We start from the raw sequence: 17,500 nt of genomic DNA, 5'->3' as shown, positions 1-17,500 counted from the left end.
AATCATTAGCTAACTGAAATAAAACTTGTTAAAAGAAGAATTGTTCACTTGCTTTGAAGAATTACCACACTATAATTAGAAATACACTTTTCTACATGCTAAGAAAGGTGGTAGTTGTCCTTATCTTTTATGAAATAGAACAGCATTCATAAGTGTATAGGGTAACATATATATATCTATAGAAAAAAATGAAAGCGTATTTTGAAAATGTGACAATTATTAAATTTACATTTCATTTCAGAACATGCAGTAATGGAAGTGTTCAGCATGGGAGGGAACATGGAACTATTTCAAGCAGAAAGAGATGTGAACTGTGTATTATGCTTTCTGAGCAGTGTAACAGAGACCAACCCCTGCCCCCCCTCAAATGCTTTCTCACCATTTTGAACTATGCTTTACTTAAAACCACTAAAAAAATTCTTCAGCTATTTAAGAAACAGCTTTCTCAGTTCAAAAGTTCAGCTTCTTAAAAAAACAGTATCTCTACCAGAACTGACTTAATCTCAGAAAGAACCAAGAAAGGAGAAGAAATATTGTATTTGCTACAGAATTTAGCTTGTTATTTATTATGATATTTTCCAAAATAAACTGTAAGATTCCTTAAATACATCTAGAACTAAGAGCATGGTAAGACTGTAATAAGTTTCAGTCATAGCGGCAGACAGCAGCATAGTGCAAGCTATTGCTTCTTCACACACTTACCTACCTTCTGATCCTGGTAAGGGTTGGGTTTTCCAGTATACCAGGTCAGGTACAGTAACAGGTTACAGTTATGAAGATGAAATCATACAGCAGCTCTACACTGGTCTTTGTAAGATAAAGAGCAACCAACTTCATGGGGATAACTGATGTAATTTTGGAGGCTGATCTTATGATTTGTTTTAGAAATGACTTGCTCTCTCCAAGGCCATTCTTAACTGTTACTATCATACAATATTGCAGTAGAAATGAGGTGCAGAATAAAATAGTATCCTGAGCGCTATTCAGAGTAAGATATATGGTACTCTTACTAAAGCTATCCAGTGTCCTGTTATTATAGCAGGAGTATTCTCACCGGAATATATCAGATTACTACCAAACACTGACTTTCACATGGAAGTACTGGCCTACCTAAGCCTATTGGTACAGGTACAAAGTCCTCAGGCACATCCTTAAAATTTTATTGAAAAATAAAAATCAGTAGTCTAAATCTACTCTTACATTAACATATTCAAATACAGAATAAAGTTTAAAAATTTTATAAAAGTAATCATATTTCAGAATTGTAACCTGATATACCTGTTTTATCCGTTAGTAAATAAACTAATCGTCCCAACTCTTCTGGTATGGTGCTAGTTCGAACAACTGTTCCAGGAATATTGTCATCTTTCATAATCATCCACCCATAGGCTGCCTTACCCATGTCCAAGTTCACACGTAAACTGCAAAGGAAATTTATACCATAATCAGTGTGAATACTAGGCAAATTGAAAGTTATAACCATAAAAATAAAACTTGAAGCTCTTTTTAGGATACCTGGAAAAAAAATCTTAAAACTATATGCAACAAAAATTTTGGAACAATGCTTTTGTTATGTGTTTGTAGAGTACATATGACATTAGAAATTGAGGCTCCATCCCAGATTTTTAGAAGCTACTGCAATACCAACAAATGCAGTATCATGCCTTCTGCATGACACAGATTGCAAGACTTTGTGGAGATTCTTGACATAATTGCATTACTACACTTATATAGATGGGAATATTATATACACTTTATCAACGAGACCAGATTGCTATTCATCACAGTTTTTATCTGTTAAAAAAAACAGACCACAACACCTATATTTTCTTTATGATGTGAAAGTACAAATATTTTTGTACCTCTTCAAGTCACTTTTTTTTAAAAACCTATTTTTTCTTCAGGAAAGTACAACTATATTTGTCAACTTCTCTTTTCCACCACAACCAATCAACAATGTTGCTGTTCTTCCCAAAACGTAGTTAGAGGCTCTCTACTGCAAAAAGAGAATAGCACCCTAGCAGCGAAATGCACCCTTGTATGATAGCATGTTGGCTGGAGTTGCTACTGCCAGCAGCAATAAGGAACCTTTAGGTAGCTCTGTACTAGAAATTGTAATTTGCAACAAGTTTTACTGGTAATACATAGAAGTGCAAAATCAAATGTACTTTTTTGCAATTCACTCAGTGCCTGCATATTTATTTGTTAATATTTCCTTGTCTACATCATACAAGAATTAATTGCCCTTGCATCTTGTGTTCCTATGTTATAGTCTTCATTCATGCCGGTCAGAGATAACTTTAATCACATCATTCTTCCCCAAAATTAAATGCTCCAACTCAAAACTCTATGCTACCTTGTTCTAAAACTTTAAAATGCTACTTTCCTTTTAGCTATTCACCACGTTCCTGCTACCATGTCAGAGGAACAGTGACTAAGGAATAGAGCAGAGTTAACAGAAATGAACACATGCCTAACAGAAATACTGAAAAAACAGGTAGGTCAGTGGCTACATGAACTATTTGTAGCTAATTTGCCCAGGACTCAGAGTCCCAAGTTTAGTAACAGGTTTAGAGTAACATGACTCTTAAAACCGTGCAAAGGTATATATTGAGGTCAAAATACTGCTAACGCACTTCAGACCTTTTTTAACAGTCCTGAAGTGCTGCTTTACAGCGTAACCAAAAAAGTAGCCACAGTTTTCATCTGTCCTCTTGCAATCACAGGGACAGATTGATTGTGAATTACCTGAAGTAACAGTGGAGGGAGCAGTGAGTCTCAAACTGCAATATCCCATAAAGAAGAGATCCATTTAACTAGAATTGTGAGAACATCTGAAATTTCAAAACACACTGAAAAATTCATTATTCCACATCCCCTCCTTCCTGAAATTGTACAACAGAAGACAATGCATGTTCCAGCACAAAAAGAAACAAGCCTTTTTGATACAAGTTTCTTGACCGTACCAGTGGTATTTAACTAGCTCTCATTTTTCCATTAAAAGCAGCAGCAAACAATCCTTCTACCTTGTGATATACCCCAATTAGTTTTGCAATATCATACCTAACTTCAGCTGTCTTCAGACATGCAAATATATAAAAAAAATTAGGACAGGCAGGAGGAGGACACTACAACATTTTTTTATTGAAAATGTTACAGTATAACAAGGAGTAAACTACTAGAAGTCACTTGCCTCACATTGGTTAACTACAGTTTTACCCTGTCTTAATGCAGAGCCAGTACTGAGCAACCAGTATTTGTTCATATCTTCACTTGCATCTTATATAAGCGCATATATTACCTGGTTTTGATGTTCTAAGCACTTTCTACATACATTTAATTATAATCTCACTTAAATATAATTGAAAGGTAAGGAGGAGAGGGAAAAAAAAAAAGACAGCTTCTCTTGCTGAGCGGTGAGGAGAAATCTGTATTTCAAAGCATTGAGGCATTTTAGGAATTAGCCTAGCTTTCCAGCATGCATGGCTAAGTGGAACACAGTGTACCCCCTCTGTGCTGATGGACCTAATAGAAAGCTGGCACCACTGGCCTTGAGAGAAATAACATCTCCCCAACGACTAGTACAGCCCAAGACAGCTTTCTGGCATATATTGGGTACATGCTTGAATTGTTACGATGAATAAAGAATTAAACAGGAATAAAATAAACAAAAAATGAGGGCTACAAATCCATTTTTAGTATTAATTCTAAAATTTGTACACTGTATCCTGCTCCGATTTCCTTCACTCAGTTCTTGTTGTCTTAGAGGACATTTTTGTCTTTGAAATCATTGTAGCCATCACGTAGCATGTTACCGACACTGCCGTAACACTAAAGGACGGAGGCCTATTAATACTGAGTTTGCTTTCAAAACTAGAAATCTGTCCAGCAGAGCTTCACAGGAACAGATAGAAATACTTGACTGAAAAGTCTAAGAATTTTAACACAATAATACAAGGAGATACTAAGCTTACTCAACACCAAGCTACTTTCAGTGCCTGACAATATTAGCTATCATTTCTCATAAATCCTTTGTGAACTTCATGAAACCTCATTATATAATCAAAACCATGTTGAATTCACCAGTTTTTAAAACCTTCTCATTTACATCCAATTTAAAAGCTCTATATCAGTTATTAATGAAAATACACAGAAGAACATCATATGTGATATTATCACACTGTTGCATCAGTAACACTAATTTTTAGCAAACCAATTAACATGCAATCTTTACATACAGTGTGTTAATATAGGTATTTGAAGGCTGTTGCAGAGAACAGGCGTATTTAGTGAACATAATAGTGTGAAGTTTCTTGTCTCTCAACCTCAGCACTAAGTTACCCTAGAGGAGGCAAACAACCTAAGGTAACTTTTATCCAACTTGGGGATTTATTCCACTAAGACCCAGGGTGGGATTTCTCTGCAATTCAGCTTCAGAACAAATCAATAACACATTTCAGAATCCACACTGCTTTTTACTACAAGATAAAACCAGACAGTTTTGTTTTTATTCCCTCAAAAACATCAGTAGTGTTTTAAGTTAAACAAATTTATATTTACAAGACTCCTAAATTTAATTTTTTCCCACATGGCAATGACATTAGGTCTCCTTGTAAAGATTTCTGATTTTTAGTCAAAATGGACAAATTTGGCAATAAGCAAGGGCCTTCACTGAGAAAGTTTCAGACAACTACATTTAGAAACTCCAGAAACATTCTGCCTTTCACGACTCAGTGAAAAGCAATCAAGACCTAATGAAGTTAGCAAAGACAATTTTGTGAACAAAGTGATACTGTGCCTAATAAAATCCAAGTATGAAGTTGAATCAAAATTGTATGATCATTTTATTTGAGCTTTGGAGGGCAGGAAGAAATTCCTGAGCAGTTCTATATAGAAGCAGAAATTTCATAGCAAAAAACAAAGCCCTGCCAAAACTCCAGATACAGTGTGAGTACCCATAGTGGTATCCAATTTTTAAAATAAATGAAGTAATGGAGATGTAGTCTTTTTATTTTCAGGACATCTAAGTGAAATTCTGAAGATCACATTTGGGTCACGTTAGTACCCCAAACTGTACCGAATCCCCTACGGCTATAACCCTTAGCCTTCCCATATCCCTACGTGCTTGAAACAGCCATATGCTGTACACAGATATATGTATTATTTACAGTCTAGAAAATTATATGGAATAATTTTAAAATTAATGGTCAATAAACAAAAGTGTTTTAACTTCAACGTGCCTGGAAAGTTAAATCTTCACAGAAAGTGATTTTTGGAGCCTGACAACTTCTATTAACTGGCACTAAACAAATAAAACCAGAAAAAACCAGAAATTACTTCTTTTAAACACAATATTCTATCAAGATCTAAATAAATAAAAATCAACTCATAGTTTATCCCTTTAATTTCCCCTAATTCCTCTTCTCCCATATTTTATATGGATAAGAAATTTTCATATCCCTTTTGTGTTTAGCTCACTATATACCTTTTTATTTTCTCTGCTACCTGATACTCCCAGGAGAAGCCTCAGATCTGTGTTGTTTGCTTCATAACTGGTCTCACTAGTTCTCTCTGTCTAATTTTTCTAAATTTTGTATATTAAGTAAGAATATAAAAGGAAATGAAAGAAGGTACACACAGCACTTTATACAAAACCCAGGCAATGAATTTATCTTTAAAAGAGCACTCAGTCTCACACATTGGTGCTTAAATATATGTGGTCAAAAAATGTATATCAACCCTGTATTGCTATAGTGACTGTGGCACATGTAGTTTTTCAAGGGCCACATGCAACCTAGGTATAGATAATTAGACGCTGTAACATAGGTAGAACTTAAAACCTCAGGAGAAAATCTGGGGAATAATTAATGAGAAAATTAACCTATGAATTTCTTAGAGGTTGAAAACACAGTAGAGTGCAAAATACAAATAGAATACCTGTCAAATGAGCGCCTTGGCACAAGAGATGTACCATATGCAGCTCAGAATGACAGTAATTACTTCCTATTAAAAATGTTTCTTTGTTATTTTCACATTTATCAGGTCAGATGCCTTCTTTCATTAAGCCTTTAATACAATGGCAACAATATTTTTATTAGACATCTACTGTTAACAATCTTTTAAACATGAGTATTTTAGTGTTTTCCAGAAAAATCTGGCATTACTTACTTTAATACTATAAGATTAAAACCAGAAAAAACAACTAGGAACAAATAGGCAATGTTGCAAGGTTAGAAAGGAAAAAGATCAGTGCAATCGATCAGTTAAAAAATTATTTTTTTTTTAAACTGATTGTGCTTTCTCTATGTAGCATGACTGTCAGGCATGGTAAGAAAAGCACAAAGCTATCTATCTCACGCACTAGTACAGCACCATAGTGGGCAGGGTGAGACTTACTCTCAGCATGACACACACACACCACTGCTTCTATTGCATGAAAAGTCAAAATCAGTTTGTAAAATATCAAGAAGCTTCATATAGTATTTTTCAGTCTTTATATAGATTGCATTATCTATCATGGTATGGTATAGAAGCCTAGTACACATTTATAAAGATCTCAAACTACTTTATAAGGAGCTTTTTAGCCTACTTCCACACTGAAAGCTTTGCATCACATATCTAATATATATTCTGCCTGTATATGTAAGATTACATATACTGATACTCTCACATCTATACATTATACAGATTAGAGCTCCAACATGGGCAGCACAAACTACAGTATGATTGAAACCGGCACAGCTGCTTGCTGCTGTCGGATACGCACTATCCAACTATGTCCTGCATACGTGAGAGTTCCCTGGATCTCACGAATACACAGAAGCACACTAAATAGAACTTTTTTCATATTTGTATGATCTGGGATTTGATTGGATAATAATGAATTTCAGATACAAGACCTCCTAGCAGTGTTCTCCTCACTGCCCACTGAAAACAGACTGACATAACGTGAAGATTTTTCTTCCAAGTTTCTTCTTAAAGATGCAGGAAAAAGCAGCTGGGGCCAGGTAGTGCCCCAAAACCTTACTACTGAAGTGCAAGACAGTTCCTTCCAGACATTTGGGACAGCTTATTTTGGCAGAATGGCTCGATGCCCAGGAGCCTTGGGGTTTCTGAAGGCTTCTGTGAAAATCAAAACTAAAGGATCCTCTTAGAAAGATGGCTGATGAAGCCCCTGTCAATCCATCTTTAAACTGCTACTAAGTATAGAGTCTGGATGATATACATTTTTACCAGACCTCCAGTCAATACCTTATCATTTTATGGTAAATCCTCTACATTTCTCAACAGTTAAGTGGAAACATGTACAGCTACAGTATTCACATGCCTGTATACGTGAGGCAGTAATTTCACCAAATGCTGCTTGGTTAAATCAAAATTATCTTGAAAAACTTTCCTGGCTACATTTTTTGGGGGAAAAATAAAAAAACAAACAAAAGGACTCAAGTTGAAGTCCAATTCACTTTGTCCTTCAAGGTGTTGAAGACAACTGGGCAATGAATAAACAAAGTCCCATTACTTGGTGGTGCAGTACCATCACTAAGGCTAGCCTTTTCTTTGGCCCTTGGCTGTCATTTCTGAACTGATTACTATGGCAGCTCAAGTCAGCTGATGGAGGTGCTACAACTAAATGCCAGGAGAAAGGACAGAACTGCTTTGTGGCAAGGCTGTCTAACAACCCAATCATCTTTCCTGCAAACATACACACACCCCGGGATTTTCAGCTCAGTAGTTGAGAGTGGGTATCTTGCATCCCATATTGCTTGAAGTCTCTTCTATTCTCTTGTACTTAAAAATACAAATATTGGTAACTGTCTCTATGACAGCTTTTTCAAAAAAATTAAAACAACTGACCAAATTAATAGCTGCAAAAATTGAAGAAAAACTCCTCAAGACTTACGTGATTTGTATCAGAATTTTAAATGTGTATGGTAAATGTGTTCAGTTCCACACAAAAGGGAAATTAAACTCTCCTGATAAAAAAATGTAAGCCTGATTTTAAAAAGATATACAATTAAAAAGAATCTATAACAACAGCAATAGAGTTAAACTGGGTAACCAGGTAAAAGATATAACGATGACAAAGCTTTACCTCATCTTCCCCGACCTGAGGTGCTGACTTTTCATTAGCGTGACTGGTTTTGCCCTCTGCCCTTTCTCATTCAGAAAATAGACAGTAAAAAAAAAAATACAAGTTCATCAACAAAATGACCTTACTATTAAAAAAAAAAAAAAAAAAAAAGAGACCTAAGAACTTCCATGCTAGTATTAAAGAGCAGCAGCATGGACATATCTGAGTACACATGCTCCCCCCAGCCTATATGATAACTGCAGTAAGCGACAGCATCAGACAAGATCTTGTCAACTAATGGAGAATGTATTTCAATCAATGATTTTATTTAAAACAAGTAATGAAATGGTCTACGTGACAATGGAGGAACCTATGGATAGGCATTAATGCATCTCAAACTGGCTGGAGCCAACTAGAAAAAAAGCCTAAGAATATCAAGGAACATGGAAAAACTCAGAGAATGGGTGAGCATAATCCTAGAGAGATTTATTTAGTTTTGGTCAGTCTGTTAAGGACTTGCTTTCTATCCTCCTTTCCCAATACATTTTAAGAAATTCAAATAGATTAACTTTGTAAGGAGGCAGATTGCCTATGGAGGCTCCCTGAACTCTGCTTCCTCCATAAGGGGAAAAAGAAAAATCAATTACAGAAGAATAATAATTTTTAAGGGCCAAACGTTTCTGGGGGTGTGTTTAAAACATTTTGTGCATAATGATTCTAAGTAAGACCTAGGCTAAGCTTTCAATGTTTGTTTACTACTACTTTTTCTCCACTTTGCTTGATTCCTTGTACACTACAGAATGTATGCAATGTTGTGGACTGGAGTTGTCTTTTTGGAGATAGATGTTGGTTGTTGAGATATTTTTTGTTTGGTTGCATTGGAGGTTTTTTTTTTTACAGTTGCTTATGTTCTGAAATCTTACCATGCCTCACAGTAATACCCTCCACACAATGAAGCAACATTGATCTAGAGGAGTATTTAGGATGCAGCTGAATCATAAGGAACTAGCTGCTCCCCAGAGCAGAAAAAAGTTCCTTTTCCTATTAATTATAGAAGATCCTACACAGAGATCAGTTAAACTCTGCTAACAGTTAGTTACCTCCTCCTGATGATCTTCACCAAACATGTCTGGCCATGGAAAATTATTTTTATTGCATACCTGGAATTTCCCTTGCCTTGCAAGCCAAAAGCCAAACACAACTGCAAAAAAGCTCCGTATTTAGAAACTTCCTGAATTCTCTAAAACCATCAATCAACACATTTAATGTGTGCATGAGTTCAGATATGCTTTGCCTCTACCAGTCAGTCCTAATCTCCCACGTTCATTTCCTTTACCTGTGAAAAGTTCATTATTTCCCCCATATATCTATTTTAAAAATAAGAGGACACAACACCTGGCACTTCAGTGTCATTAGTCTGGTAATTTTCATCTCCAAGAGTTTACACTCCAAATACAGCCTAAAGAGTAAGTCATTTCCACGCTTAATATCCAGAAGAGAGGAAGAGAAGTGTAGTTATATTTGAACACAGACATGACTGGAGTTGTTTATCTTGCTGACAGTTTGGGAAGCAAACCTGTACATGAATGACCCGAGTTGAAGAAAAGTTCGTATAGAAATAGAAAAACCTGTAGAAAATAATGTTCTGAGAAACTCCTGTCTGATCTTCCGTAGAGGAACTATACAGTCCACTTCAGAACTAAACCAATCACATTCTCTAATACTTCCTTTCTGTGTATTACCTCCACAAGCAATTGAAAAATGGGATTAGGTGTATCCTAGAAATTATTTCTGGAAAAGAACTATTCCACAAGTCCATTAAACAACTCCTAAATTGAAAATGAGCTGCTCAATCAACATCTTTTTCAGTAGCATATGTTGAACTGTCAATATAGAGTCAAATTTACTTACACCACCTATATGCTCTTAATCCTCTTGCATCCAGCAACAAAGATATATCTGTATTTTAACCATTTTAATAAATTTTGGCTTAGTATGTTTATTATGGAAGAACACAGTGACCAACAAGTGATCCTTTATACTCTTAGCTCATTTTTCCCTTCCCCTATGTGTCTTTGATGATTAAGTGCATCTTTCAGCAATATGCAGACTTTACTCATGACTTGAATGCAGCATTTTTTGCCTCTTCACAGGGATAAGTTGCTTAATAACTGAGGGGGGGCGGGGATGACAACACAACCTGAACAGCATCATCACACAAGCAGTAAGGGAGTTATGACATGACAGTGTTTAGAGAGATACCACAAACTTGAATCACAAATGTGTAAACAAAGAAACAAGAGCCCGTTAAAGGAAGTGGAAACTGTTCTAAGATGACCAGTCTCTACAATGAGATCTCCTCAAGTCCCCAGCAGATTTGGTGGAACCTTCTCCTTCAACTTCCAAACAGAATCAGCTGCTCTTGCAACACAAAAGTAGTATAAAAACATTAAGTCCTTTGAGTTATAAAACCTTAAGACAGATATTTCCCGAGTATCAAATTGGTCAGATGTGATACAGTTCCCTTCACACAGACATGTACTTAAAAAATGTGAACACAGTAACACATAAGTCACATAAACTTAGACTAAAATACCTAATGTAATCCTATTTTTTTTTTCCTTATACTACATGGATTTAAATATTGTGTGCAAACTTGAGGGGATAGGTCTTAAATCTATCTATGGTTTAGTTGCTGCTAACTCTGCGGCTAGCTGCTGGGCTTAGCAAATGACGTTTCTCACACTGAAGAGTTCCAGACAGCATCTAAAATTAACAATCACCTTAATCTAAACACTGGGTATTTTAACAGGAGAGAGTATTTCCATTTTGCAAAGGCAATACCCATTCAAGGAAAAAAATTCATTTCAGAGTCAGTGTTCTCACTGCTGTGTCCACAGAAGACTTGATTACACACATGGATATTATTTCCCGTTCCAGTTTATCTGCAATTTGAACATACAGTACTCATGCTTAATGAATTAATTAATTCAGGGCAACTCTCTACTTGGTTACACATGTTAAAAGTCCTCTCATTGTAAAAGCACACCTACATTATTCAGCTATTCAATTTAAATTAATCATTGTTTTAGTAAAAAGTCTGTATTTTCACCAGAGAAATGGAACATGTTCAGTATTGAAGGCATTATAAATAAAATTCCAAAATATACCTAACAGTTCAAATACGTTTCCTAAAACCACGTTCTCAAATATACCAAGATTGTATCCTTATTAATACATTTATGCTAGTAAAGGATTAGATATCCTGATTACTCCAGCAAGATGAACATTATACAAAAAAAACCAACCAACCAGTATTGTTTTCTGTACAGTGATCCTTCAAGAATCAGCAGATTTGTTGGCACCTTCTCCTTCAGCTTCCTGATAAGATCAATTTCCTTCGCAATGAGTGGCAAGTATAAATTTCAAGAAAGCCATATGCAGTGAAATTAGACATCTGTGTTTTTCTTTCATTCCTATACATACCTGATTGGGATGATATAAGAAAACAGGAGGAGGAACCGGAAAAGGTTGCGATACCACGGGCCTACAAATCCTTGCAAGGTTACCATAACAACTGATAGTGCGACTAAAGCCAAAAACAGGGCTTTGGTCAGTTGATTCAACTCCAGGTCCAGCAAGCCAACCTAGAGGAAGAAGTATAAATCAAGTTAGTCATGACTTTTTCTTGAATTAACACTTTTGCTATGCAAACGATTAGCTTTTATTGTTTTTTTATTATTTTTACCTATTAAAAATCCATGCACTTCTAACAATTAACTGCATTTTGATAACTGATTATTGTTCCTATGCTTGCATGCAGTAGATGTTCCCTGGTTACAGGACAATAACAATTCCCAGAACCAGTGTGAACTGTCCCAGCCAGGCCTTTTGAATCCCTTCACGCCTGACACATCCCTCCCCCATGCCCTGGTCCAGGATAGGATCACAGGAGGGCCAGGAGAAAAGACAATTAAAGGTGAACAAATAAGCAAGCACAGTTTTCTTCTGTCATGCATGCAGCAAAAACACTGGCACTGTCTATTATATTTGTTGTGTAGCTACTGCTTATTTACTGCTAAAAGATCAAAAACCTGTTAGATTCAAGAATCAATGGACAAATGTGACAGAGCTACCTTCTCACTCATATAACTAGCGTACTGTAACTTCTAACTATACTCCCATACTGGTCTGTAAATCTGAACTAATTTCATAGAAATAATTGTTAATTGTATGAAGCTTTCATAATAATAATAAAATAATTTTTATAACAACAGACATCAACAACAAAGTGGAATATCCATTTGCAAACCAAAATAGTAAAATAGAGCTTCAACTTTTCATGAATAAAAAAAGGTATTTGATTTAGAAACATTTCAGCAAAAACATTAAGAGAGGCTATCTTTCATCCACTGTTTCTCATGAAAAAATATTTTTAAGCTATGTAACTAAGACTCTCACCATTTCAATAATGTATGCTGTAAGCTCAGTATTTATACTCCACTATTTGGGATGCTCTTGTAGTCAGTAAAATATGTGGGAAAATTATGTCAGGAAGAGTTTCCTAGGCCCTGTCACAGATGCCCCTTTTATCTCCAGGTCTTGCCAGTAAGACCAGTAAAACACAACACTTCCTCAGATAACAAACAGTCTGTAAAAGAACCACTTTAAATATAGTTCTTAAAAATTCCAGCAATCTTGCTTATACATGGGCTGTCCCTTCCCTAGAGAACCAGGCAGCTGAAGACCACAGCGGCTGATTTATCAGCTGCATTTAAAAAGCAGCACAACGAGGACAAATATCTTGCAATTTCCGCTGCTTCAACTACTACATAGTTTATGCTTGAATTATTGAGAAAAATAGGTTTTTGGATTAAAATGAAGAAAAATTAAGCCAGGGAAGTAGAGCATGTTTCAAAGCCCAGATCTTTTTGCGTTGACAAAGGCAGCCTAAGTTTCAGGCCTCGCTGAGGATCAGATGAAGTCATTATTCATTCAGTCAGGGGAAAAAAGACTCAATTACCTCAACCTAAAGATGCTATCAATGAATGCAAAGTGCATATTTTACTCTATTCATCCAAATCCCATTAAAAAGTGAAAGGAATGATTTAATCTGGCCTTCTAGAGTTGGTCTTTTTTTGTAATAAAATAAAGAATCACTGTCTTGCAATATGCATAACCACTACCTCACACTTTTTTTTCCTGCATCATGGTAGTGAAAGCCTATCTCTCCCCTCAGCTCCCCCTACACCCCCTGTAAAAACCCCACCCCAGAACAGAAATGAATAAAGAGCCTCTTTGGAAAGAATGCCACTTTTTGGACAGAAACATTAAATTTAGTCCACTGCACACTGATACGCAGCTAATTCAAAGCATTAATACCTTTCTAATTGATGAAGACGGATGTGAATTTAAGTTTGGAATCCAACAAAAATGTGTTTGCAGAGTTATTAAGAGAATAAAAAAGTTGATGATGAAAAATTTTCACACAGTAAATCTCTTGCTCAAGAGCATTTAGTTTGTTACTAATAATGTCATCCTTTTTCATATAGGTCATACTATTAGACATAGTCAATTTTAATATTTTCAGATACTATAGCAAGTGAAGGCAATTGCAAAACTCTACTCAAGATGACACACAAAGAAAGTAAGTTTTAATAGAAATGCATTCTCCATTTCTCAAAAATTAGTTACTATAATGTACTGAAATATACTTAATTAGTTTCATTCTGTGCCTTTCCACTTAAACAACTTCTGCACTCAAACTAATGAAACACTGTTGAATTATCCAGATATATTTCATGTAGAAATTCACTAACATCCTCTAAAATTAATCGGAATACTGGAAAAGTGGGTAAGCTTCATTTTAACTACATTGCAATTTTATCAAAGCATTTGTAAAATATACCATCTTAAGAAAGCGATTTCTTTCCTTTTGAAAATAATCATAACCAGAATAATTATGACAATATAAGAAATAGATGAGTTAATAACTGGAGTAATTTTCCACCTTTATTGCTATTTCCCATACTAGAACAGCAAATTTTCTTCTGCTTGTCATAATATTTATTCTATTTGAAACAACTGTGTTAAGAAAATTAAACACACCACTGGAAATTTTAATCTCCACGGGAAAATTTGTACATAATGTCTAAGACAACCACAATAGTTTTGCAAAGGGGCTGCTCAACAGTAATGAACACAATAATTGCCTGTATAATCTAAAATGCTACTAATGGCAACAACTGCAAATCCATTTAGCTCCTCTCTAATTTATGCACAAAGTTTTAAATAGCTAATGGTTCTCAGTAAAATAATGGCTTATAACGTCAATAAAAAGTATGGTATTGTCTACTTGCACCAAAAAAAGCCCACGAGTTTTTTAAAATATTTTTGGATGAGGGAATAATTAAAGGTCTAAACTTCACATTTTAGACCACAAGGTATAAATCATTACCTTATGAGAAAAATCTTCATTTAATTAGCAAAACTTGAAAGTAACAAAAAACCTTTCTGACTTCTGAAGTAGAACACTAACAGCAACATTGCTACTACTGACCTAGATGCTTAATTTTGGGGAAGTTTATCCTCTGAAGCTATTACTGTAGTAATAGAACAATTCTTTGAATGTTATAAAAAGTATATTACTTGCAGAATTTTTTTTTTTATGCTAGAATATTGAAATGCAAAATTTGATAATTAAATGTTGCGCAATGGTAAAGATTTGCCAAAATAGTCTAGTGCAGTCATTTTTAATTCAATTACAGTTTAAAGTGCATTAGAAATAACTGCTCATAAATAGCCTTTTTTAAGCGCCCTACTTTAATACTACTGAAGTATTAAGGTACTATTTTAGGAGAGACTTCCCCTGCAACCAAATTACTCCACGAAGGTAATTAAATTTCAGTAATCAGTCTGGTTCTGCACTGACAAACACCATATTGACTACAATGAAATTTCATCGTATGTACGTTTAAGATAGATTTTGGCTTTAATTTGCACCATAAACACAAAAAATTTATTTCCTATACTTAATACGTGCTCTGAACTTAACTTTATTAAACCTTGAATACTAACCCATTATTCATGTTTTCATGAATTCTAGTCTAAACTTAGATGTAACAGCTATGCAAAAAGTAAGTATTTAAGATTACTAAAATTCGAATAATGTATCTTTCTTCTTTGGGCTGACGAAAACAAGCCTTGCCTAAGAAAAATGATTCATGGCATTTCACCATTTATAAAAAAATATTTTTTGTATAGACCACTATATACAGTTGGCTGCATATATCTGAACCCCTTTGGCTTTCTTCAATAATCTGTTAAATCTTTCCTATACTCCCTAGGAATAATAGATTATTAATCTGTGTTTAAAGGCTAAAGAGACACATCATTATCTGTTTATCTTAATCTTTGACACTAAAAACATATAAAGCAACAAGAAACATTTACAGATTTCAAAGTTAAGTCCCCTAATTCTAAGGTTATTCCTACTATTCAAATTCTTGACTGCTCAACAAATCCAAGTAACCATGTTAAGCTAATATAACTATGAATCAAAACAAGTAAAGCAAGTGAATTCAAGTTTAGGAAGCATCTTTTCTTAATTCACTGTACTCATGTAATGGTCTGACAATTATGTTTCTCTGCAAGCCTGTCTTGATTAACATAAACCCCACCAAATCTTGCATACAGTACGTTACACTTCTTAATCAATATCTTATTCTTTTAAGCAATAGATTCATAGGTAGGAAAACCAAAGAAAACACTGAAATATATAAAGTGACCATTTAGTGACAAAAATCACCTATCCCTGCTTTTTCCCAGATCTATTTTGAAACATCTCAATCACCTGTTTAGCTGCAAGATCAACAATGACAAACCTTGAAAACATTTTCTGAAGCACTACAAACCTATTAGAAGTTTTATTCATTTTACAATTAGAGTAATAACTGTGGTGATGAGGGGTGGGTGGTGGTGTTTCTACTTAACTTCGTAAAACTGAAATAAACTTTAGTTATTTAGTCCGCTCCAACAGAGTTATACAAAAGTAATAACCAGAAAACAGTCCGTTTGATTCCAATACATTTTCTGTATTTCCTTTGGCAATAAATGAATGCATCCTTCATGCCAGCTTTTATGCAACCAAACATCCCTTTGACTAAACTGCAATAGTTGGCATTACATTAATATTGCAGGTTTATGGAACTGAATTACATCCGTTCTACACTGATTTCAAGAAAGATTTTCAGATATTTAGCATTAATTGTATCCCCAGAGAAACAAATTACTTGTCTGTATTCTTACAGAAAACTAGAAAACTGCCCATATCCAACAGATAGGCATTTAAAACAGCAGTAATATTTTAAAACTCAAGAAATACATGGTCAGCATCCAAAGGAAGAAGAGTAAGCTGCAAGTAGGTAATGGTTTTTTGAATGTTTTGATGCATATTCAAAAACAGTGGTTTATTTCACTTTTAAGAGCATTTGATTTTATTACATTTTGAAATTACCCTTTTGACTTGCTGGTTTTACTTTAACAAGCTATTAATAACTGCATTATACCTATGTTTGAAACAAACTAATCCCTTCAGAAACAAAATTCCCTTTTGTAGTTAGTAATACCTATAATGCTAAAAGAAAACATTTCTTTTTCTCTCTGCCTCCTTTATTCATCCATTTTATATCGTTGCCTTTTCCAGGCTCAAAATCATCTGAGTTTGGATACTCAAAGTGAAACTTAAAAAGTCCTCTCCAGGTTTTTAGAGGTGCTTAGTGCTTCCTAGTTCAGTCTACTACAATAAAAACTGCAAGTGAGCTATATCCACAACTATACTTAAATAGTGGACTCAGTTGCTTGAAGTAAGGCACTCATTCTGACAAATACTGGCTGCAGATTTCATAACCTTCTCAAGTGTGCCTTGTTTTTCAGCTGTATCCTGATTTATCCTAACGCCAACGATTTACTATATCTGTAGTAAAACGTTGTGTTTCAAAAGATCAAAATGAGAGAAACCGAAGGTTCTTAATATCCAGTTGACTATAAAGCTGGTTTTCATTAACACTTTTGCAGTTTGCTAAACTATCCCAATATCTCGAAATATTCTTCAATCAGTCCTTATGTACAACAATGAAGCGAAATCACTGATATTTGCCTCTACCTTATTTCAGTATTTTGCCCTAATTTGACTGAAGGGAAAAAAGGGAGACTTGCGGCAGTTAAAGAAGTGCCATGTGTAGTTTGGTCAGCAGAGGGTGCTCACGATCGGTGCTAGCTACCGCTTTCCAAAGCTCGCTGTCGGTAACGCGGTACCAAGCACAGCGCTGTACCTTTACAGGGCGACCTGTATTCCTGTATGATCTTCCTTGGCTGACAGCATTTACCTCGTTTAGTTTGAAATGTTCAGAGTTAATTATTCGAAGGACT

General features: G+C 35.0%; 1 protein-coding gene across 2 annotated transcripts in view; it reads right to left on the bottom strand.

Annotated features, from left to right (window-relative positions):
• ATP9B (ATPase phospholipid transporting 9B (putative)) overlaps positions 1-17,500 on the bottom strand; it is a 183,029-nt gene that overhangs the window by 42,675 nt on the left and 122,854 nt on the right. For both annotated transcript variants that reach the window (XM_054814848.1, XM_054814849.1), the window contains exons 12-13: positions 11,558-11,718; positions 1,279-1,421 (exon numbers count right to left, since the gene is read on the bottom strand). In XM_054814848.1, the coding sequence (XP_054670823.1) occupies positions 1,279-1,421; positions 11,558-11,718 (304 nt within the window). The remainder of the gene's footprint in view (positions 1-1,278; positions 1,422-11,557; positions 11,719-17,500) is intronic.

The sequence above is a fragment of the Grus americana genome, chromosome 2 (assembly GCF_028858705.1).
Source record: "Grus americana isolate bGruAme1 chromosome 2, bGruAme1.mat, whole genome shotgun sequence".
Lineage (NCBI taxonomy): Eukaryota > Metazoa > Chordata > Aves > Gruiformes > Gruidae > Grus > Grus americana.
Note: the sequence above shows the minus strand (reverse complement) of the source record. Positions and strands in the feature narration are given on the sequence as shown.